The 24,585-nt window shown below is 44.0% G+C and overlaps 2 protein-coding genes across 3 annotated transcripts in view; one reads left to right on the top strand and one right to left on the bottom strand.

Annotated features, from left to right (window-relative positions):
* Positions 1 to 234: 234 nt before the first annotated feature.
* LOC106584597 (gamma-crystallin M2) lies at positions 235 to 1,293 on the top strand. The gene is made up of 3 exons (XM_014170068.2): positions 235 to 335; positions 540 to 779; positions 950 to 1,293. Exons 1-3 carry the CDS (start codon positions 303 to 305, stop codon positions 1,223 to 1,225), a joined length of 549 nt encoding a protein of 182 aa, XP_014025543.1. The 5' UTR covers positions 235 to 302; the 3' UTR covers positions 1,226 to 1,293.
* Positions 1,294 to 1,417: 124 nt separating this feature from the next.
* Positions 1,418 to 24,585, bottom strand: part of LOC106584596 (cadherin EGF LAG seven-pass G-type receptor 1) — a 91,471-nt gene continuing 68,303 nt past the window's right edge. Inside the window, exons 10-35 of one of the 2 annotated variants that reach the window (XM_014170067.3) lie at positions 24,163 to 24,348; positions 23,901 to 24,014; positions 23,620 to 23,794; positions 22,499 to 22,640; positions 21,987 to 22,107; positions 21,697 to 21,880; positions 20,745 to 20,846; positions 20,452 to 20,546; positions 20,127 to 20,336; positions 18,817 to 19,000; positions 18,496 to 18,648; positions 13,426 to 13,633; positions 12,459 to 12,617; positions 10,786 to 10,912; positions 10,485 to 10,685; positions 8,726 to 8,900; positions 8,487 to 8,599; positions 8,307 to 8,386; positions 8,071 to 8,197; positions 7,822 to 7,947; positions 7,415 to 7,542; positions 5,578 to 5,684; positions 4,059 to 4,202; positions 3,702 to 3,917; positions 2,990 to 3,323; positions 1,418 to 2,878 (exon numbers count right to left, since the gene is read on the bottom strand). In XM_014170067.3, coding sequence (XP_014025542.3) covers positions 2,854 to 2,878; positions 2,990 to 3,323; positions 3,702 to 3,917; positions 4,059 to 4,202; positions 5,578 to 5,684; positions 7,415 to 7,542; positions 7,822 to 7,947; positions 8,071 to 8,197; positions 8,307 to 8,386; positions 8,487 to 8,599; positions 8,726 to 8,900; positions 10,485 to 10,685; positions 10,786 to 10,912; positions 12,459 to 12,617; positions 13,426 to 13,633; positions 18,496 to 18,648; positions 18,817 to 19,000; positions 20,127 to 20,336; positions 20,452 to 20,546; positions 20,745 to 20,846; positions 21,697 to 21,880; positions 21,987 to 22,107; positions 22,499 to 22,640; positions 23,620 to 23,794; positions 23,901 to 24,014; positions 24,163 to 24,348 — 3,936 coding nt within the window. In that variant the 3' untranslated portion in view covers positions 1,418 to 2,853. Of the gene's footprint in view, positions 2,879 to 2,989; positions 3,324 to 3,701; positions 3,918 to 4,058; positions 4,203 to 5,577; positions 5,685 to 7,414; positions 7,543 to 7,821; positions 7,948 to 8,070; positions 8,198 to 8,306; positions 8,387 to 8,486; positions 8,600 to 8,725; positions 8,901 to 10,484; positions 10,686 to 10,785; positions 10,913 to 12,458; positions 12,618 to 13,425; positions 13,637 to 18,495; positions 18,649 to 18,816; positions 19,001 to 20,126; positions 20,337 to 20,451; positions 20,547 to 20,744; positions 20,847 to 21,696; positions 21,881 to 21,986; positions 22,108 to 22,498; positions 22,641 to 23,619; positions 23,795 to 23,900; positions 24,015 to 24,162; positions 24,349 to 24,585 lie in introns of both variants that reach the window. The other variant, XM_082968109.1, reaches the window with a different exon arrangement.

Genomic DNA, 24,585 nt, shown 5'->3' with positions numbered 1-24,585 from the left:
AAACGCTCGTGCAAAATAAAAAAAAAGTGCATTAACGGTGTTTACCCTGCACTACATCACTGTTGTTAACCCTTTCACAAAGGCTCATTGTTACTTTGTTCTGAGAGAAACAGCATTTTTAAAGTCTTTTGAGAGACCCGTGTCCCTGGACATGTGGACAGACCTCGGTGCTCTATGGCCCTCTATTCCATGTTGCTGAGTCAGGGGTTAGTACAATGGGGTTCACAGGTATAAAAAGAAAGGTTTTAAACCAGTAGGATAACAGTTCCCCAGCAAGAGCAGCAGCAGCACAGAGAGACAAAATGACCTCCACCGGCATGAACATGAACGGCAGAGTAAGTATTATATTTAGTGTATTTATTAATATAAATGTTCCTAGCTTGTTAGACTGAGTGCACTTTAGTACTCTAGTGTCAGAGCACAAGGCAACCTTAATCCCAGAAACCTGATAGTCAGTGGGATTGGGCAAGGCCTAACATGTAGCAATGTGTTTTTATATGTTTAAATGGGGAATATTAATGATTCTTGCTTATTTTCAGATCACCTTCTACGAGGACAGGAACTTCCAGGGTCGTTCCTATGAGTGCAGCAGCGACTGCCCTGACATGTCCTCCTACCTAAGCCGCTGCCAGTCCTGCAGGGTTGAGAGTGGCTGCTTCATGGTGTACGACCGCCCCAACTACATGGGAAACCAGTGGTTCATGAAGAGGGGAGAGTATTCTGACTACCAGCGCATGATGGGAATGACCGACATCAGGTCCTGCCGCATGATCCCCATGGTAAGCACAAAAACGTTCAGTTTGTCACCTCTTCTAGCTTTTTTGATCTATGTCCATTACTCAATTTGTCTACAACCAATGATACTCCATAACATTTTTTGGGGGGATGGTTCCAGAGCTTTTGAGCTGTGCAGATTTCTCCCTAAAACATGTTGTTCATCATGTTACAGCACAGAGGATCTTTCAGGATGAGGATCTACGAGAGGGAGAACTTTGGAGGTCAGATGCACGAGATGATGGACGACTGTGACAGCATCATGGATCGTTACCGCATGAACAACTGCATGTCCTGCAACGTTATGGACGGCCACTGGCTCATGTATGAGCAGCCCCAGTACAGAGGCAGGATGATGTACATGAGGCCTGGAGAGTACAGAAACTTCAGTCAGATGGGCTCTATGGGTAGGCTCATGAGCATGAGGCGTATCAACGAGTCCTGTTACTAGATATTGCTTTTTACTGATGTAAATAAGAGAAGCCATTGAATAAAATGTCTGTTTGAAAAAAGCCTAAATGCTTGCACATTTCTTGTTTACCCTTTATCCAAACCTCTTGACAGGCCATTCTGAAAACATACAAATATGTCATATACCTATCAATTCTTAATGACACAAGAAACACAAAAAAAAAAAAAAAAGTAAGGAAGAAAATCAAAATGTGGTTTATTTTAGTGTTCCTAAAGTCTGATTGACAGTGTCTTTTCACAAAAAATAAATATGTGTATGTTACAATAACGATTCCAGTGTCTGACACAATATCAGCTTTAAAGAGATATGGCTCATCTATAAACATGAAATAGGAGGACTGAGGGATGACAGTATTATAACTAGGTCATGTACACTGGTGTTTACAGCTCAACAGGGGAATGAGGATGGGGAGGTCAGTACTAAAACTAGTAATAGTGGTTACCTTGGTTACCTTGGGTTTAGACACCATGCTCTGTGGAGGCAGACTGAAATAATACTGCAACATACTATTCTAAAGAGTTAAAAATCAGAGTACAGACATGTTACTGGCTGAACACTTGGTGATAGGATCTCCAGAGATGATGTGTAGGACTAATATAAGGATCTACACAAACTCAGAAGCACAATGTGAAAAGGGTTACAATGAGACAACATGGTAATAATCAAAAGGCACATACCGTTGTTTTCTACTAACATTCAAGAGTAGCAATTGATTTCTATATTACTCTGCCATTTACTGGAACTTGTAATGCAAGTATTAAGATTTCAGTGCGTTTTCCTCATTCAACCATCAGGACACAATTGGAATGGACAAGACCTTCACTGTAATACGGAGATGAACATGTCTCCTCCCTATGTTAGAATTACTATTTTAAGATGGCTTTTGTATTACTAGAATTACTATGTGAGTGTTTGAATACTTCAAAATCATATTATCAGTAGAGTATTTTCAGACTGAGAGTACTTTACATGCTGCGGATGGCAGCATTTTTGTTTTCTTAAAATGTGCCAAATTTGTAAACAGCTGTAAAAAACCTTGTTGACTGTCATATCTACACATGCTCTCCCAATAATATGACATTACAATACACTACTTACAATGTACAGATTAGTTATTCCTCTCCTATAAACAAGTCCAAAAAGTAAAAATACAAAATATCTACAAAGTAATTACACGGACCAAATACATTGATTTGTTTTTTGGACGTTTCTGTCTCTGTGGGCAAACAGCTGGGCACTTGGTGAATGTCTTACTGATTCATGAGGTCAATATCACATCATGACACATCTGGTCCTAGAAAAGTCCTCAATCCCAACCTGCTGTCAGTTGCCTCCCGCAATGAACAACTACAGACAGCGCCACTTGGTAGCCGTGCCGTGAAGTGCATTGTTTTGTTTTTCCAACTAGCTGCTGCATGCTGGGAGATGTAGTTCTCAGGCTCTCTCCATTCTTCCCCTTTTCTCTCAGGCAGGCAGCTGTCTGGGCTAACACTGGTCTCCATAGGAGCTTAGGGGTCCCATAGTGACCTTTGAACTGCACGCATGGTATCGGCGCTGTAGCCCCTCTTGCCTTGAGAGCTGGTTGTCTATCTGGAATTCTCTCCAGGTCAGATTGAGATTTCGTTGCTACCGCTGTTGAGAGGCAGAGACAGAGAGAGTTGCTAAAGTCAAAAGTGACTGACGTATTATCCAACATATCTGTTAGAAATGCAACATGGCCACCAATATCTCGTAAACACTCACTCGGAGTCTGAGTCTTGGGCGTCTTGAACCCCGTTGACCCCATTGGCTAATGGCGACATCATCGTCCTCATCGTTGTCATGACAACCCCATTGTGCAGGTCCCATGGAGACAACGGAAGGTGCGGAGGCACGGGCGGGCGAGGCGGGGATTTGATGAGGACCCCGTTGCCTCCGATTACATGGCGTAGATGGGAGGAGACGGGAGACGGGGGGACTGGGGTAGTCCTGGTGGAGATGTGGTGGGGGTTGTAGTCACTCAGTTTCTCCCGCAGGCGATTCTTCATGTTCTTGTCAGTCAGGGGAGGAGGGGAGGTGATCTTGTTTTTCAGAATGCCTGGTTGCAAACGCAGAGGGTGAATGCACAAACCCCAGTCAGTCATACAAGAAAACACACACACACACAAACAGACACATGCAACTTATTTGGATAGGAATAACATTTTAGGTACTAGATTAGAATTTTGACATGTTGATTCAATCAGATATTTCATTTGAGATATTCCTGAGAGAGGTAGTGAACTACAGAGGTAAACATTTGCTACAAAAATGTGCTTTTAAATATAAATTTTAAGGTTAGTAGTGTGGTTAAGATTGGGTTAGGTTTCAAATAGAATTTAAGAATACAATTTGTAGAAATGGGCAGGGTTTATGACTTTGCGGCTATGGAAGCTAGTGACGACTCTCTCTTTTTCTCTCTCTGTCGCTCGCTCACCCCTTCTCTTCTCAGTCTGGTTGCAGTCAGGTGAGCTGGGAGGGGCACTATCATTCTGGGAGAGGGACTCCCTGTTGACCTTGTTGTCCTGGTGGAGCTCCACGTTGACCTTGGTCTCCACACGCAGCAACTCCACCCCGCAGGGCTCCTCGCTCTCACTGGCTGTCGGCGGCTCCACTGGCCAGTAGGGCTTCACGTGATTGGCCACAGTATCCACTTCAGATACAGTAGAAAAATAAACACTTTTAAATATATGAGGTGTGCGTGTGCGTGTGTGTGTGTGTGTGTGTGTGTGTGTGTGCGCGTGTATGTGCAAATGCAAAATGTGTGTGTGTGTTTGAACATGAGTCCCGTTACCTTTGGGTGTGTTGTGCTCGGACAGTCTCTCGTTGTTCCACCTATGCTTGCGGCTTCCTCTGTGATCATCACTGTCTGAGGAGTGGGACGAGGCATAGGAGCTGCTGTGCTCATCCACCGAGAGCTCACTGTCTGAGTCTGAATCTGTTACCATGGAAACACAGGAGCTATAACTTACTCTCTGACCTCTGAACTATAGAGTGGTGAGGAGGAGGTGCTCCGCGGACCCGTAGTGTTCGGAAATAGTTTAGCCATTCATTGTATTCATTAGGACTCTGATTAGTTGCTATTTTTGCGTTTTCTCGTGTCAATTAACTTGGGACATTCCTAGATTACTCATTATATTAATAAAGTCTGATTTAATCAACCAATATGATAGTCAGTTTACAAACGGTTAAGGGTACAAGACTGTTTGCATATCTGGCTGTGTTGGCAAAATCCCTACATATCCCATCGAACCAAGTGGGGAGAGGCTGCCCGTTGTCACAGTTCCAAGACCAGTCAGAAACGTCCTGCTAACCCTACGCTAGTGACGTTGGTGAATCTCAAAACTGAACTTGGATCTGCGTAGCAATGATATAATTCACCACCATTGTCTTACAACAGATAGCTCGAACCAGTCATGACTATTCAACAAGACAATAGTTTTCAAGTTTCTTTCCAGCAAATTTCTTAGTTACATGACAGTATAGCTAGCAAATGAGTTTTGAAGTTGAGGGTACAGTATTTATGAAGTTTAGCAATGAGGACTAAAACTAGCATAGTTCAGCTAGCCAGCAAGTTTAGTCAGGGAAAACGAGCTCGGACCAGGTATACAGCGCCTTCAGAAAGTATTCACACCCCTTGACTTTTTTAACATATTTTGACTCAGGGTTGTGAATATTTATGTAAATGAAATATTTATGTCTTTAATTAAAAAATAAATACATCTAAAAATATGTTTTCACTTTCCTTATGGGGTATTGTGTACACAGTATATGGGTGCGATGATTTAATTTATTTAACCCATTTTGAATTCAGGCTGTAACACAACAAAATGTGGAATAAGTCAAGGGGTGTGAATACTTTCTGAAGGCACCGTACGCTATGCATGCTAGGCTAATTCAGGAGACAAATTATATTTTTATGCCCTGATATCAAGAGCTGGTCGCGAAAAGTTTTATTAAACAATTCAGAGACTGAAACAAATACATCAGACGACTAATATTTAAGAGCGAATCGATATACAATCCCGAAATCAGCTGAAACGGTCAATAGTAAAACAAAGCTTAAAACGGTGTATGAGTGAACCCTGAATCCCGAAAATGAATGGTGAATTCACTTCCGGACACGGTAGAATCCTTCTCCTCACCACTCTATAGGCCTGAGCAGCCAATGGCACGTAAATTATTGAGACATTCGGATGCATTAATATTCCCTGTTACATGCATTTCGCTACACCCGCAATAACATCTGCTAAACACATGTATGTAACCAATCAAATTTGATGACACTCAATGTAACTATATAGGACTTGTACCATCTCTCTTGGAGCGCTTGCAGAGGAAGATGGAGGAGTCTCCCTCCCCATGGGAACTCTTTTTGGCTGAGCCGGAGGATGTCGTGCGCTTCTGCCCTGAGTCGTTCCTGTTGGAAGAAGGAGACATGATGAGTACAGAAATAATAACTTGAGTATGAAATGTGGTCACGATATTCCATTAACTTTCCTAAAATTCCCAGGTTTTCCAGAAATTCTGGTTGGAAGATTCCCTGAATCAGGAAGGAATAAGCATGAAATCCAGAATCTTGAAAATCATGAAAAATCTGGGAATTTTGGGAAGGTTACTGGAGTTTTGCAAACCTAAGTAGAACCTAGCCATTAAAAATATTGCCTAGTCAGACCATTACTCTGTTCCAGCTGGCTGATGGGGTGTTATTAGGTAGGTACTTTTTGACATAGAAAATGTAATTTTCAACAAACCTTAACTTGTCGATACTTCCTCAATTCTCGACTTGGAAGAAATCTAATGTCTTCTAAAGCTTCACGTCTAGCTGCAGGGGGTTTGTTTGAATTTAGAAAATGTTCCATTATTAAATTAAATGTAAAAATTCTCCACTAAAGTGGAACGGACAGGGTTTTATCAACATGACATCTTATAAAAATGTGTTCCCATACACCCCCAGAAAGAATATGACACTTCTTTTTTTTTTTCTTTCTTTTTTTTTACATTTTACAATATGGAAAATACACCTGAATGGATTTCTGCAAATATTTAAATACCAAGGGTGTCCTCTTACATTTGGGAACTTTACAGTCCTATTGATCAGACAACCATGAACAGGTAGGTTATTCTCCCTCCCTACGATAAACATATAATGTTAGCCAGAGAGGGATGAGCTAAAATCTAATGAGGCAAGAGTAGATAAACTCTCTGAATTTTTTTCCGTTTGTAGTTGGCCATAAAATTTTCACTGATAAACAATGGGGAATAGTAGCCTGCTCACCTTCTGCAGCTTGCCAGCAAATGCATGCTTGTCCCAACCCACGTTGTGACAACTGAATGGAAAATGCCTGCCCGCCCATTTGATCGATGCCAAATACATTTGATTGACAACTAAGCGATATGCATGCCTTAGTTAAATTCGTAAGTTTATATCCAAAATATTGAGTAATTGAAACTGAAAAAGTGCATCCCGAATGGGTGGAGGCAGCAAAATATATACTTGGACAGCTGTGATTTACAACCTGAGAGCAATATTTTTGGGACTACCAACAAATGTAATTTATTCGGCCAACAATGCCATACTCTACATCATGGAATTTCTTTGTCAAATAGAGCCTATTTTTTAAACCTCTTATAAAGTAGATTTTTTAGTATATACTGGACATTTGATATTTTTGACTGATATTATGATTATCTGTTTGTTTGATATCTGCAAAGTAGTTAAGGCGCTGTATGTTCCACTTTAAGTAGTCCAACAATGTGTCCGCCACCATCTTGTCTATCTCAAATTTTCTCTCATTGATTGAGACAGGTGGGTCCACCCCAAAGTAACGCATGTCATGATGACAATCACCTGTCTTGATCAATGAGAGAAGATTTGAAATAGACAAGATGGCGGCATACACATTGTTGGATTACTTCATGGAGAATTTTCTAAATTCAAACCAAGTCCCTGCAACTAGACATGGACGTTTAGAAGACGTTGGTTGTCTTCCATGTTGGGAATTGAGGAAGTATCGCCAAGTTAAGGTTGATAGAAAATGATCTGTGCTACGCCAAACAGCACCTATCCTGTAATGGCTAATAGAGCATCACATTAGCCCGGCACAATCTGTTAGCTAAGTAGAACCCAGTTCCCACCCAGTAAGTCACCTGGCCTGGCTTCTGCTGAAGCTGCGGACTGATCTAACTGTGCTGTCCAGGGAGGCAGTGGACTCTCCGATGGCCGTGCGGTACAGACTGTCCTCCTCTGTGTACGAATGCTTAGCGTTCAGTGAACGCTGGGGACACAAAGAAGTAATAAACTAAATTGTAGTCATTCAGCAGACACTCTTATCCAGAGTGACTTACAAGAGCAATTAGGGTTAAGTGGCTTCCTCAAGGGCACATTGACAGATCTTTCAACTAGTCGGATCGGGGATTCGAACAAGTGACATTTCGGTTACTGGCCCAGGGCTCTTAACCGCTAGGCTGCCTGCCGCCCGATACAACTCATAACTAATTTCTCAACATAAATCTACAGGTATAATACACTTAACTATGGACTGATGTGTACTCACTGTGAGGAGAGTGGAGTGGGTGGCAGTAGGCTCCTCCACTATGGATTTCCTCCCTGTGAGGATGTTCATTAGGTTGGTCCTCACCTCCTTGTTGAAAACACAGTGGAAGAAGAATATGCACACACCCTGAGAGAGAGAGAGAGAGAGAGAGAGAGAGAGAGAGAGAGATGGATAATTGCACATCAGATAAATATACCCACAGTAAGGCTTTTTGAAGCACTGTTTTTGACAAGTCAAAAAGCCAAGTACCTGAAGGCAGCTGAAGATGGCAAAGAGGTAGTGTAGAGAGAGGATGTCACTGTTGACCGCCATGAGGCCCAGGAGCCAGGTCACACTGAGGAGCAACAGGAGGAGGAAGGCTACATGTAGGGAACAGCTAGAGAGGAAATGTTTGTTATTGTTTTGAATGGAATCCAGCCAACATGGTATGCTACATGCTAACTATTTTCTAACTCTACATGGTTATCCTGTCTCGAAGTACTCACATTGCTCCAGTCTTCTCAAATGTCCACTGTCTTTTTCCGCATGAGGCCTTGGCGGCCATGAAGAATAAAGCAATGTTGACCTATGGGAGATACATGAGATGGAGATGAATAATATAATCCACTGGCCAGAACCAATCCAGTATAGTCCAACAAATAAACAGCGTCTACATACACACTCACCAGTACTACTATAGCGATGGGCCCAGCGATACTCCAGATGAGTGTGTCGTGGACAGAAAGCCAACAGAAGTCTGGGTTCCCATAGCCCTCAGGGTCCAACCCTACCGCCAGGCCTACAAGAGAAGAAAATTACACACAGTGAGCATGTGCTTCCAGATTATGTTGTTTCAATGCATCAGTGTCCCTCTCTGTCTTTGCATGCATGTGTGTGTGTGTGTGTGTGTGTGTCTCTCACTCACCGGTGATAATGGCAGGAATGCCCCAGCCAATGGCGTAGTAAAACCTCATGCAGCCATGGTTGATGTTCCTGACTTCAGTCAGCATGCGGTAGATGTGAAGGCCCACCACCAACATCCAGGCAAACGTACACATGTAGAAGTAGTGTAGCAGGATGGCTACCACTGTACACATGAACTGAGGGACAGAGAGGTAGGGAAAGATGATTAAAGCCACTGTTTTGAAAGCCAACTGTGCTAATTGTTAATTAAGCTGTCTGTGAACTAAGTCTGGTTCAGTAACTGCTAATCTATAACAACAGAACACAATGCAATGGCTGAGGCCAAATCCACACATTGCCAAACAGACACAGAACTATTATTATCAAAGATAAAGCCACTTAGCACTGCTGTTTGGAGTGTTGGGCCAGTAATTGGAAGGTTGCTGGTTTGAATCCCCGAGCCAACTAACTGAGAAATCTGTTGATGTGCCCTTGAGCAAGGCACTTAACCCTAATTGCTCCTGTAAGTCACCCTGGATAAGAGTGTCTGCTAAATGACTAAAATGTACTCAAGGGGGACTAGCCTTCCTCATGTCAGCATTGGCCTGGACAGGGCAGGCTGTAGCCAATACGCATAGGCTATCACCTACGCACTTTGACATGTAGGCTAATTATTTATTTACATACACTTATGTATTTCTTAACAGAATAGCTACTGTTTTTGGTTTTCAAATCAATTTAAATGGCTATTTTGGTTAATGGCCTTGGTGCCCTAGAAAATGGCCTTGGTGCACTGGCAGATATGGCACAGAATGGCCTTTCCCCGGCGAGAAGGGTAGGGGGGGTAGACTGCAGGTACACCATATGTACAAAAGTATGTGGACATCCCTTCAAAAAAACATCTGTCCTCGGTTGCAACACTCACTACCAATTTTCAGCACAATAAATGTTTGTCGGGAGCTTCATAAAATGGGTTTCCATGGCTGAGCAGCCGCACACAAGCCTAAGATCACCACAATGCCAAGCGTCCGCTGGAGTGGTGTAAAGCTCGCTGCTATTGGACTCTGGAGCAGTGGAAACACATTCTCTGGAATGATGAATCACGCTTCACCATCTGGCAGTCCGACAGATGAATCTGGGTTTGGTGGATGCCAGAAGAACATTACCTGCCCCATTGCATAGTGCCAACTGTACAGTTTGTTGGAGGAGGAATAATGGTCTGGGGCTGATTTTCATGTTCGTGCTAGGCCCCTTAGTTCCAGTGAAGGGAAATCTTAACATTATAGCATGCAATGACATTTAAGGCGATTCTGTTCTTCCAACCTTGTGGCAACAGTTTGGGGAAGGCCCTTTCCTGTTTCATCATGACAATGCCCCTGTGCACAAACGAGGTCCATACAGAAATGGTTTGTCAAGATCGGTGTAGAAGAACTTGACTGGCCTGCACAGAGCCCTGACCTCAACCCCATCGAACACATTTGGGATGAATTGGAACGCTGACTGCGTGCAGGCCTAATCGCCCAACATCAGTGCCCAACTGCACTAATGCTCTTGTGGCGGAATGGAAGCAAGTCCCCATAGCAATGTTCCAACATCTAGTGGAAAGCCTTCCCAGAGAATTGGGGTACCAACTCCATATTAATGCCCATGATTTTGGAATGAGATGTTCGACGAGCATACTTTTGGTCATGTAGTGTATATTGACAAGTCAACAGTATATAATAATGCAATAAGACAAAATAAAGTGTATTTCGGGTGTGCCTCAGGGTTGTGTGCCTCACCGCATTTTCAGTCTGATTGATTCCGAAGAGTAAGACGAGCTGGGAGAGGAAGATTGACACCACCAGGTTCTTGTGTATGCTGTGGAGGTTAGAGCGGAGCTTCCGGTGAATGGCCAGCAGGAGGAAGGTGATGAGGAGGGCCACCAGCGAGGCTGACACCGTGGTGTAGGTGATGATCTTCAGGGGCAAGACCTCTCCATGCTGAGGAGGTAAACACGGCCAGGGGTAAGATCAAATAATAGAAGTTAACATAAGCTGAGTCACCATAACTGAATGTTTGGTAGGGGGCTCGGGGTGGTACCTCTCTCTTGGAGATGTCCATGAGCACAGCAGAGCTGGACATGTGACTGCACTGGCAGCTGATGTGGGTGCTGTTCCTGAACACCAGCTCACACCCCTTGGCAGACCAGCCTCCCGTTCCTTGAAATCTGGACCCAAAATAGATATTGTTTTATATGATTTACAGTACCAGTCAAAAGTTTGGACACATCTACTCATTCAAGGGTTTTTCTTTATTTTTACTATTTTCTACATTGTAGAATAATAGTGTAGACATCAAATTATGAAATAACACATATGAAATCATGTAGTAACCAAAAAATTGTTAAACAAATCAAAATATATGTTATATTTGAGATTCTTCAAAGCAGCCACCCTTTGCCTTGATGACAGCTTTGCACACTCTTGGCATTCTCTCAACCAGCTTCATGAGGTAGTCACCAGGAATGCATTTCAATTAACAGGTGTGCCTTGTTAAAAGTTCATTTGTGGAATGTCTTTCCTTTTTATGCGTTTGAGCCAATAAGTTGTGTTGTGACAAGGTAGGGGTGGTATACAGAAGATAGCCCTATTTAGTAAAAGACCGAGTCCATATTATGGCAAGAACAGCTCAAACAAGCAAAGAGAAATGACAGTCCATCACTACTTTAAGACATGAAGGTCAGTCAATACGGAAAATTTCAAGAACTTTTAAAGTTCCTTCAAGTGCAGTCGCAAAAACCATCAAGTGCTTTGATGAAACTTGCTCTCATGAGGACCGCCACAGGAAAGGACGACCCAGAGTTACCTCTGCTGCAGAGGCCAAGTTCATTCGAGTTACCAGTCTCAGAAATTGCTGGCCAAATAAATGCTTCACAGAGTTCAAGTAACAGACACATCTCAACATCAACTGTTCAGAGAAGACTTTATGAATCAGGCCTTCATGGTCGAATTGCTGCAAAGAAACTACTACAAAAGGACACCAATAATAAGAAGAGACTTGCTTGGACCAAGAAACATGAGCAATGGACATTAGACCGGTGGAAATCTACGATTTTTGGTTCTAACCGCTGTGTCTTTGTAGACGCAGAGTAGGTGAACGGATGATCTCCGCATGTGTGGTTCCCACTGTAAAGCATGGAGGAGGAGGTGTGATGGTGCTTTGCTGGTGACACTGTCAGTGATTTATTTAGAATTCAAGGCATACTTAACCAGCATGGTTACCACAGCATTCTGCAGCGATACGCCATCCCATCTGGTCCACAATCAACCGACCTCAACCCAATTGAGATGGTTATGGAAGAGTTGGACTGCAGAATGAAGGAAAAGCAGCCAACAAGTGCTCAGCATATGTGGGAACTCCTTCAAGACTGTTGGAAAAGCATTCCAGGTGATGCTGGTTGAGAGAATACCAAGATTGTGCAAAGCTGTCATCAAGGCGAAGGGTAGCTACTTTGAAGAATCTAAAATATAAATATATTTTGGTTTAACACTTTTTTTGGTTACTACATGATTCCATATGTGTTATTTCATAGTTTTGTTATATTCACTATTATTCTACAATGTAGAAAATAGTACAAATAAAGAAAAACCCTTGAATGTGTAGGTGTGTCCAAACTTTTGACAGATACTGTATGTTCTTGAACATAATCAAGCTAAACTCCATTCTAAATTTACGATCTGATTAAGAGTATTGATAGGTATGCTTTTCCTTACGGGATGGAATGATTCCAGTAGACACAGACAGGTTTGGTCCTCTCCTCTGTCTCCAGTAGTGTGTATTCGAGTGTGATGGGCTGTGCCAGAAGAGGCACCCCCTCGCTGTAGACCACAGTGCTCACAATAGGTGTGTTGATGATGGGCCGCTTGGGGAGTCTAAACACACACACACACACATTTATGTTTACATTGACTTTAGTCATACAAGAGATGTTCATGTCGAGAGTGACTTTCCACAAGGACCTATAGCAGGGAAAATGGTGCCCCCCCCCCCCCCCCCCAAAAAAAAAATGTGGTTGTGTATCAGCAGTTCTTCTCTTGGTATGTTAGTCACTGACAGTCACTCAATTAGCCCATGTCAGGTCATTTTTTGTTGTTGATTGATACAGTAGTCTAGCCAGCTATCTAAACTTGTAGTAATCATGGTCAAATTACCAATCGGAGGGCCCCATTGATTTTGTTAGCCACTCTCACTAAGTTATCATATTAAAAACTGCAAAGTTTTCTCTCTGCCCCATTGCAAAATTTGTAGAATTGCATGAAATTTGTTATAAAAAAAATTATAAATCTTCTGTCCGCCCCATGGCAAAATGTATAGAATTGCATGAAATTTGTTATAAAAAAATTGCTAAATCTTCTGTCCGCCCCATGGCAAAATGTGTAGAATTGCAGTAAACTTGCTTTAAAACTGCACACTTTTCTCTACGCCCATGGCAACATTTTAAGAATTGCAGGAAATTAAATAATACTTTTTTCTCTCCGCTGTCAAGAGGGCCGCTAAAATGTTTTGTTTCGCTAGGTGTGGATGTGGGTACACAGACCCGTGAGCCACTGCAGCCCTTCAAAGTTGCATATCCCTGGCCTATAGCCACATCCCTGGCCTATAGTGAGGTAGCATAAAAACATATATCACAAGGAAAACTAGGCAAAAACCAAACCCAGCATTCCCAGTGGTAAACAATACCTCAGGCTCCTGCGATCAACGTCGTAGTTCTCAGGCAGTAGCTGTCCCAGGGTCCTATAGATGATCACCACGGCAACAGGGAGAGGGCCTGGGACCTCAGCGTGACGACGCATTTTCTTGGCAGACGCCTGGTGACCCACGGTGGTGGATTCAGCCTGGACAGGGGGCACGTTTATGGCTGTTGCGTCTGTGGCTGCTGCTATCGAGACTGCTATAACGATTGAAACCGATACTATGACAATGAATGAATGAATGAATCTCACATAAAAAACTAGCAGACTGGTTGAAAAACTTGACCAACTGTTTATACAATACAACAGCTCAGACTTAAAGGGGCAATCTGCAGTTAAAACAATAACAAAGTGGCCACCGCACAATTGTTTTAGCGAACAGTTGAAAGATGAGAATGGAGAGACTGCTATATCTTATCTTCAAACATAGACAGGGCAGATGAGAATGGGGAGACTGCTGCATCTTATCTACGAACATAGACAGGGCCCTAACTCCCCTAGCTCCACAATGAAATAGGGTGCAGGCCAGGCAGCAGGCTGTTAGCCAGCCTGCCAGCTTAGTGGAGTCTGCCACTAGCACAGTCAGTGTAGTCAGCTCAGCTATCCCCATTGAGACCGTGTCTGTGCCTCGACCTAGGTTGGGCAAAACTAAACATGGCGGTGTTCGCCTTAGCAATCTCACTGGAATAAAGACCTCCTCCATTCCTGCCATTATTGAAAGAGATCGTGATACCTCACATCTCAAAATAGGGCTACTTAATGTTAGATCCCTCACTTCAAAGGCAGTTATAGTCAATGAACTAATCACTGATCATAATCTTGATGTGATTGGCCTGACTGAAACATGGCTTAAGTCTGATGAATTTACTGTGTTAAATGAGGCCTCACTTCCTGGTTACAGTAGTGACCATATCCCCCGCGCCTCCCGCAAAGGCGGAGGTGTTGCTAACATTTACGATAGCAAATTTCAATTTACAAAAAAAAAGCTTCTAGTCATGAAATCTATGCAGCCTACTCAATCACTTTTTATAGCTACTGTTTACAGGCCTCCTGGGCCATATACAGCGTTCCTCACTGCGTTCTCTGAATTCCTATCGGACCTTGTAGTCATAGCAGATAATATTCTAATTTTTGATTACTTTAATATTCACATGGAAAAGTCCACAGACCCACTCCCAAAGGCTTTCGGAGACATCATCGACTCAGTGGGTTTTGTCCAACATGTCTCCGAACCTACTCACTGCCACAGTCATACTCTGGACCTAGTTTTGTCCCATGGAATAAATGTTGTGGATCTTAATGTTTTTGCTCATAATCCTGGACTATCGGACCAAAATTTTATTACGTTTGCAATCGCAACAAATAATCTGCTCAGACCCCAACCAAGGAGCATCAAAAGTCGTGCTATAAATTCTCAGACAACCCAAAGATTCCTTGATGCTCTTCCAGACTCCCTCTGCCTACCCAAGGACGTCAGAGGACAAAAATCAGTTAACCACCTAACTGAGGAACTCAATTTAGCCTTGCACAATACCCTAGATGCAGTTGCACCCCTAAAAACTAAAAACATTGTCATAAGAAACTAGCTCCCTGGTATACAGAAAATACCCGAGCTCTGAAGCAAGCTTCCAGAAAATTGGACTGGAAATTGCGCCCCACCAAACTGGAAGTCTTCTGACTAGCTTGGAAAGACAGTACCGTGCAGTATCGAAGAGCCCTCACTGCTGCTCGATCATCCTATTTTTACAACTTAATTAAGGAAAATAAGAACAATCCGAAATTTCTTTTTGATACTGTCGCAAAGCTAACTAAAAAGCAGCATTCCCCAAGAGAGGATGACTTTCACTTCAGCAGTGATAAATTCATGAACTTCTTTGAGGAAAAGATCATGATCATTAGAAAGCAAATTACGGACTCCTCTTTAAATCTGCGTATTCCTCCAAAGCTCAGTTGTCCTGAGTCTGCACAACTCTACCAGGACCTAGGATCAAGGGAGACACTCAAGTGTTTTAGTACTATATCTCTTGACACAATGATGAAAAAAATCATGGCCTCTAAACCTTCAAGCTGCATACTGGACCCTATTCCAACTAAACTACTGAAAGAGCTGCTTCCTGCGCTTGGCCTTCCTATGTTGAACATAATAAACGGCTCTCTATCCACCGGAGGTGTACCAAACTCAGTAAAAGTGGCAGTAATAAAGCCTCTCTTGAAAAAGCCAAACCTTGACCCAGAAAATATAAAAAACTATCGGCCTATATCGAATCTTCCATTCCTCTGAAAATGTTTTGAAAAAGCTGTTGCGCAGCAACTCACTGCCTTCCTGAAGACAAACAATGTATACGAAATGCTTCAGTCTAGTTTTAGACCCCATCATAGCACTGAGACTCCACTTGTGACTCCACTCAGTTTTAGGACCACTATTGTTTTCCCTATATATTTTACCTCTTGGGGATGTCATTCGAAAACATAATGTTAACTTTCACTGCTATGCGGATGACACACAGCTGTACATTTCAAGGAAACTGTAAAGGAGTGCGTAACTGGCTGCAGGGAAGTCAGGCGCAGGAGAGCAGAAATGCGGAGCAAACGGAGCCCTTTATTGAGGCGAACAAAACACGGCACTCAGAAAACTAACCATGCACGGGTTACAATAACCCGGCGCAAACCAGCCTGGAGTACACATACATTTACACATAACAATTCCACACACAGACATGGGGGGAAACAGAGGGTTATATGCAAGATGAGTAATGAGGGAATGCAAACCAGCTCTGCGGGAAACAAGACAAAACAAATGGAAATGAAAGGTGGATCGGCGATGGCTAGAAGACTGGTGACGTCGACCGCCGTACGCCGCCCGAACAAGGAGAGGGACCGACCTCGGCGGAAGTCGTGACAGAAACATGGTGAAGCCCCAAAATTGCCCTCGCTAGAAGCCTGTGTTTCAGACATAAGGAAGTGGATGGCTGCAAACTTTCTACTTTTAAACTCGGACAAAACAGTGATGCTTGTTCTAGGTCCCAAGAAACAAAGAGATCTTCTGTTGAATCTGACAATTAATCTTGATGGTTGTACAGTCGTCTCAAATAAAACTGTGAAGGACCTTGGCGTTAATCTGGACCCTGATCTCTCGTTTGACGAACATATCAAGACTGTTTCAAGGACAGCTTTTTTCCATCTACGTAACATTGCAAAAATCAGAAACTTTCTGTCCAAAAATGATGCAGAAAAATGTATCCATGCTTTTGTTACTTCTAGGTTAGACTACTGCAATGCTCTACTTTCCGGCTACCCAGATAAAGCACTAAATAAACTTCAGTTAGTGCTAAATACGGCTGCTAGAATCCTGACTAGAACCAAAAAATGTGATCATATTACTCCAGTGCTAGCCTCCCTACACTGGCTTCCTGTTAAGGCAAGGGCTGATTTCAAGGTTTTACTGCTAACCTACAAAGCATTACATGGGCTTGCTCCTACCTATCTTTCCGATTTGGTCCTGCCGTACATGCCTACACGTACGCTACGGTCACAAGACGCAGGCCTCCTAATTGTCCCTAGAATTTCTAAGCAAACAGCTGGAGGCAGGGCTTTCTCCTATAGAGCTCCATATTTATGGAATGGTCTGCCTACCCATGTGAGAGACGCAGACTCGGCCTCAACCTTTAAGCCTTTACTGAAGACTCATCTCTTCAGTAGGTCATATGATTGAGTGTAGCCTGGCCCAGGAGTGTGAAGGTGAACGGAAAGGCACTGGAGCAACGAACCGCCCTTGCTGTCTCTGCCTGGCCGGTTCCCCTCTCTCCACTGGGATTCTCTGCCTCTAACCCTATTACAGGGGCTGAGTCACTGGCTTACTGGTGCTCTTCCATGCCGTCCCTAGGAGGGGTGCGTCACTTGAGTGGGTTGAGTCACTGACGTGGTCTTCCTGTCTGGGTTGGCCCCCCCCCCCGGTTTGTGCTGTGGCAGACATCTTTGTGGGCTATACTCGGCCTTGTCTTAGGATGGTTTGTTGGTGGTTGAAGATATCCCTCTAGTGGTGTGGGGGCTGTGCTTTGGCAAAGTGGGTGGGGTTATATCCTGCCTGTTTGGCCCTGTCCGGGGGTATCATCGGATGGGGCCACAGTGTCTCCTGACCCCTCCTGTCTCAGCCTACAGTATTTATGCTGCAGTAGTTTATGTGTCGGGGGGCTAGGATCCGTTTGTTATATCTGCAGTATTTCTCCTGTCTTATCAGGTGTCCTGTGTGAATTTAAGTATGCTCTCTCTAATTCTCTCTTTCGCTCTTTCTCTCTTTCTTTCTCTCTCTCTTGGAGGACCTGAGCCCTAGGACCATGCCTCAGGACTACCTGGCATGATGACTCCTTGCTGTCCCCAGTCCACCTGGCCGTGCTGCTGCTCCAGTTTCAACTGTTCTGCCTGCGGCTATGGAACCCTGACCTGTTCACCGGACGTGCTACCTGTCCCAGACCTGCTGTTTTCAACTCTCTAGAGACAGCAGGAGAGGTAGAGATACTCTCAATGATCAGCTATGAAAAGCCAACTGACATTTACTCCTGAGGTGCTGACCTGTTCCACCCTCGACAACTACTGTTATTATTATTATTTGACCATGCTGGTCATCTATGAACATTTGAACATCTTGGCCATGTTCTGTTATAATCTCCACCCGGCACAGCCAGAAGAGGACTGGCCACCCCTCATAGTCTGGTTCCTCTCTAGGTTTCTCCCTTGGTTTTGGCCTTTCTAGGGAGTTTTTCCTAGCTACCGTGCTTCTACACCTGCATTGCTTGCTGTTTGGGGTTTTAGGCTGGGTTTCTGTACAGCACTTTGATATATCAGCTGATGTAAGAAGGGTTATATAAATACATTTGATTTGATTTTGATTTGATCGTTAAGTTATAATCTTCAATAATGAATGAGTATATATCATTCATTTAAAAGTAAAAAAAGTATGTCACAGTCACAGATTGCCTCTTTAATTAACTGACTATTTACGTTGTGAAAGTGACGTAATGAACCACAAAATGTCTATGCTGTACTACTACTTTAATCCCACCTTTAACCTCCTCTGGCTGCTCTTGCTGTGTTGGGAATTCTGGGAAGCGGACAGAAGATTCCATTTCTTTGGAATAGGCCTCCTGGATCTCTTGGAAATGTGGGATGTTTGTCCGTTCTGGCCTGGACGGGTCCAAGTAATCCAAAGAAACAACTGTGAGCACAGAGAGAGAGAATGTGTGATAATTATGCTTGTATCACACGAGGTATTGGTGGTAGGTTGTTTGAAATGCACAATGTAACCTTACTGTGCATTAATGAGTAATGAAAATGATGTTACAGCAACAAAATAATTGTGTCATTGCACTGCAGATGGACTCACTCATGTTTTCCGTGACAACAGTAAAGGGTTTCAGGTAGGTCTTCCTCATGTTTTGGGCTAGGGCTTGGGCGTACTCTTCAAAGCTGTGCAGTAGTAGAGCTGTGCCACCTTCGGAACGCTGGATCTGCTCCCAGTGTCCTCTGTTAGCAGGGTCCAGGATGGCACTGCCCGCTCGGACCATGTTCTAGAACATTAACAGGGCATGTCATACACCTACATCACATCGATACTATGCACTACTCTGTATTGGCCTGTGTGGCCAGTATACATCAGAGACAAACAGAATACATAATCAGTATCATATATCCTCAATGAAGCATGTGAAAACAATGCCAAAAGAACAGAGATAAATGAAGAAAACAAGAGAAGGAAAGGAGAGCTGTCCTATAAAGGATGGGGGGGGGGGAACTGCTACTCCCATTGGCTCAATCACCCAACACACTCTTTTCTAATTGGTTCTTGATCCCTTAAACCCTTCCAGATGCACCTTCTGGTATCGAGCTGGGTCTGGTGCAAAGAATGCACACTGTTAGCCATCAGCGCCCATTATGGTCATAGCCTTAATAAAGCTCATAGAGAACATGCTAATCATTACGCTGTATTACTTACACATAATAGGCTCTAGATCACATTTTCTATAGGGGGAGAAATCTCCAACTGGGAAAACAGGTTCTTAGAAAACCGGTACCACCAAGTATAAGCAGGATTTGTGAGAAACTATTAGCGACTTAAAGCTTGTAGGATCCTTAAGCAGTTGAGCTTAACAATGTGGGTCATTCATTCAACTTTGAGCGAGTCTCTGAAAACTGTGAGAGAACATTTAGGGTAAACATATGATAGAGAACTATTTGAGGGTATATTTCTACACTCTTAGAAAAAAAGGTGTTATCTAGAACCTAAAAGGGTTCTTCGGCTGTCCCCAAATGAGAACCCTTTGAATAACTATTTTTGGTTCCAGGTAGAACCCTTTTGGTTCCAGGTAGAACCTTTTTGAGTTTCATGTAGAACCCTTTCCATAGAGGGTTCTACATGAAACCCAAAAGAGTTCTACCTGGAACCAAAAAGGCTTATCCTATGGGGACAGCCAAAGAACTCTCTTGGAACCCTTTTTTCTAAGAGTGTATGAGTTCGTGACGTCATTGTAAGTAGAAGTGCTGCTAAGGCCAATGAACAAGCTAACTCCACAACTATCCTGTCTATCTTATCATTTCAAGCTCAACACATTATTTGAGAGCTGATGAAGACCACTACAAGGCACCGAATGGCACTAAACATTCAACACTAGTTGAAGCATGTTTCCAGAGGCCCACCTCATGGAAGTGAATGTCTCTTGTGGTGGCCATGTCGAAGCCCAGCTGTTGGCTCTCGTACTGCAGCAGGCGGGTCAGGAGGCTGTAGGCCGTCTTCACGTCGTTGCCCTGGAGGTCTTCCGTGCGGTTGGTGGCGCTCCACAGCATGCTGGCCATGCCCTTTGACCTCTCACCGTCCATCCTGGAGCTGTTAAGGTGCAACTCCTCGTCCTGAAGGCCAGAGGTCAGGGAGACGTCAGAGGTCAGACAGGTGTCTCAATGATAAAGGAGGGTTTTACTATCAATGGGACTTCCTGGTTTGAATAAAGGTTAAATCAAGACATACCTCTTTTTTCAGCTGAGAGAAGGTGATAGAGGTGCAGTTGAAGAGATTGGGAGGCAGCCAGCCGTTCTCATCGCTGCAGTGGCGGATGGCCGTGCCTAGTGGGGAGGAGAAAGACATGGGGAGATAAGGGTAAGGAAGAGCAGGACTGATTGTGACGATTCTCTGTTGACCTCTATTGCCTTTTAGCTGACACAGGATAACAACAGTATGAACAGTATAGTCTGGCCAAATTTTTATCAAATATATGCATTTCCAATCCATTTTCCCATTCTGAAAAGGGTTGCTGTGCTTACCAGTGGATCCCTTGGGACACTTCATGGCAGCAGGTTGTTCAAACTGGGTCATTGGCCACCAGATCCCTGCATCAAAGGCCTTGGGACAGCCCTCATATACAACTGGTGAAGAGATTAGAACAACCAAGCACAGGGAGCCAATGAGTTAAGGTCAGGGTCAGGGAGCCAATGAGTTAGGGTCAGGGAGCCAATGATTTAGTAAGGGTTAGGGTCAGGGAGCCAATGATTTAGTAAGGGTTGGGGTTAGGGTCAGGATCAGGGTCAGGGAGCTAATGAGTTAGGGTCAGGATCAGGGTCAGGGAGCCAATGAGTTAGTAAGGGTTGGGGTCAGGGAGCTAATGAGTTAGGGTCAAGATCAGGGAGCCAATGAGTTAGTAAGGGTTAGGGTCAGGGAGTTAATGAGTTAGAGTCAGGATCAGGGAGCCAATGAGTTAGTAAGGTTTAGGGTCAGGGAGCTAATGAGTTAGGGTCAGGATCAGGAAGCCAATGAGTTAGTAAGGGTTAGGGTCAGGGAGCTAATGAGTTAGAGTCAGGATCAGGGAGCCAATGAGTTAGTAAGGTTTAGGGTCAGGGAGCTAATGAGTTAGGGTCAGGATCAGGGTCAGGGAGCCAATGAATTAGTAAGGGTTGGGGTTAGGGTCAGGATCAGGATCAGGGAGCTAATGAGTTAGGGTCAGGATCAGGGAGCCAATGAGTTAGTAAGGTTTAGGGTCAGGGAGCTAATGAGTTAGGGTCAGGGAGCCAATGAGTTAGTAAGAGTTAGGGTCAGGGAGCTAATGAGTTAGGGTCAGGATCAGGGTCAGGGAGCCAATGAGTTAGTAAGGGTTGGGGTCAGGGAGCTAATGAGTTAGGATCAGGGTCAGGGAGCGAATGAGTTAGTAAGGGTTACGGTTAGGGTCAGGGAGCGAATGAGATGGTAAGACGCGTTAGTAAGAGTTAGTAAGATCCTTACCCATGCACCCGCTGGAGGTGACCTCGGCAAAGGGGTTGTCACAGCGGTTACACTGGCGCCCGATCACGCCGGTCCTGCACTGACACTGGCCCGTGTGGGGGTGGCAAGAGCGCGACATGGCGCCAAGCTGGAAACACTCACAGGAGTAGCAAGTGTCCCCTCCCTCGGGCCGGTAGTAGTTATCCTGAAGGCAGGAGAGAGCGTGAACTGAGCAAGCAATACAGGAGGGAATGGGGACAGCTAGAACACATGCCCAGATGAGACTACGTGTGGTTAATACTTTTCCGTACCTTACAGCTGCACTCCCCAGTGGTCTTGTTGCAGTCTCGATTGAAACCTTTGCTGACATCACAGTTACATGGGCCACAGATAGGGTTCCCCCACCATCCGCGAGCACAGGGCAGGTTGGCTCTGGACAACAACAGAACTATGTGTTATTCCACTTAGAAACCTATTTATCATAGCAAGCAAGGATGCACCGATGAAAACCATGAGCAAATCATTAGGGAGTTGAAATATGCTAAGCCAAAACTACTATAAATCTGTTTAACGCCAACGAGTACCAAAGCCAAGGGGCAACAGTTTACAAAACCAAATTACTACAGAGGTTGATGGAATGTGCTGCGTGGTACGGTAGGGGTGAAGTGGGGTTACTGGGGTAAGCTCTGAAACAAAGTGAATTGTTTTCCAGAAACATCAGAACTGGCACTGACTCACAGCAGGTGGGGGTTTAAAAAAACGGAATCTAAAAAGACAAAAACTAAAAAAAGTAAACTGTCCTTAGATCAGTGTTGGTACTCACTTGTTCTGGCAGTATTGTCCGTAGGAGTTGTGACCACACTGGCAGCCGTAGCCGTGGGGGGAGCTGGGCTGGTGGACGCAGGTGGACACATGCTGACAGGGATTCAGAAAACATGCGTCCACACAGTCCCTCCCAAAGTACCCTGGGAAAAAATTATATTAATGCATCGTTTGAACAATGGGTGAATAATCCTCTAAAACAACCAATGGTCCAAACCCCATGTCTCTATCATAATCCGTTCAAAAGTTCTTGGAGTTTTTACCCTTGTAGGATGGTGTCACGTCCTGACCAGTAAAAGGGGTTGTTTGTTATTGTAGTTTGGTCAGGGCGTGGCAGGGGGTGTTTGTTTAGTGTGTTTCGGGGTTTTTGGTTAATGTTCTATGTTTTCTATTTCTATGGGGTTTTTCTAGTTTTTCTACGTCTATGTTAGTTTTGTCAATGACCTCCAATCAGAGGCAGCTGTTTGTTGTTATCTCTGATTGGAGGCCATATTTAGTTGTGTGTGTTTTCACTTGTGTTTGTGGGTGGTTGTTTCCTGTTTAGTCTGTGCACCTTACGGGACTGTTTTCGTCGTTTGTTTTGTGTAAGTGTTTTGTTTTTCCTTCAATAAAAGAAGATGATAAATATACCCGCTGCATTTTGGTCTACCTACAATGACGCTTGTTACAGATGGCTAGAATTAGGGTGATTAAATCAATGGAGGCCAGAGAAAAAACCTGTTGAACTCTTCATCTTTCTTCTTGAACCCCGCAGGACATAAAACAATATAGAGGTAAGATGGATATCGATTTTGAGACATGACATGTAGTATTTTCATATTTGAGTATACACTTTTCATATTAATCCTCAAAAGGTTATTATGAGAAACCTGTACCGCCATGTCAACAGAGCTCGGTGCTTATTATCGGACGTATTCGGTTACGAAATCTGACTATTTGGATATACTGTCAATGAAATGGTTAAATAAAGGTCAACATTTTTTTTTATTTTTATGAAATGACGGATAAAGACCAGACTGAACGATTCAGAACATGATGAATCATATTTGTCTTGGTAAAATATATTTTATAATATAAGGAAGTGAAATGTCAATTTTAGTGGGTCCCATCCAGGGGGCTTACCGGGTAGGCACATGCAGGTGTGTGAGCTCCAGTTGTCGGTGCAGCGGCTGTGCTCAGGGCAGACGTTAGGGGTGCAGGGGTTGACCACCTCACAACCATCCTCCACTCTGACCTTCTGACCCTGAAGCATGTTGACGTTGGCCAGGTTGGTGGACGTCTCGCCCATCCGCACGCCCTGGCAACATAGGAGAGTAGAGGACCATCAGTGCTGTGTTGGTGTTGACTGATTTTGCTTTCTAAAGATGAGTACGGTACAGTTACATGGTGTGTGTGAGGCTCACCTGCATGCAGCCCTTGAGTCCACTCTGGACCGTCCCATCCTTCTTCCTCAGCCCCCCCACAAACAGACTCCTCAGCCTCAGACCTGGCAGCTTGTTGCCTATCTCCACTGACCTCTGTGGAACGCACCCACCCATAGAACACTTGCAGAGACCATGTGTATTGTGCATACATACGATATTACACTAGATCATCCATTACATTCACAAACACTAGTACAGAACACACAAATATGGTGCTGCCAGCCAGTGAGGCAGTGAGTACCTGGAACATGCCGTAGTCCAGTGATACCAGGGCCATGTATTTGATGTCCTTCCCATCTTTGATAGTCTTCAGCTCCACCAGGACGTGGTGCCACTCCCCGTCATTCACCCTGACCTGAAAGAAGTCCAGCAGGGCAACCCGCTTCACCCCCAGGAACACCTGGAAACGCACATGTTTGCCGCTGATCTGGAGTCAGGAAGATGGTGAGAGAAAGCAGATGGAAGGCAGAGAAAGAGGGAGAGAGGAGGGTGACATGAGAGAAAGGGGGGGTGACAAGAAAGAGAGAAGATGAATTTGAGTCATTTAACGCCAGCATATTAGCTTAACCTTATCATAGCATTAGCTTAACCTTATCATAGCATTAGCTATCATAGCATTAGCTTAACCTTATCATAGCATTAGCTTAGCCGTATCATAGCATTA

This window comes from Salmo salar, chromosome 23, assembly GCF_965601325.2.
Source record: "Salmo salar chromosome 23, fSalSal1, whole genome shotgun sequence".
In the NCBI taxonomy this organism is placed as follows: Eukaryota; Metazoa; Chordata; class Actinopteri; order Salmoniformes; family Salmonidae; genus Salmo; species Salmo salar.
The sequence above is the reverse complement of the archived record's forward strand: the minus strand, read 5'-3'. Positions and strand labels throughout refer to the sequence as shown.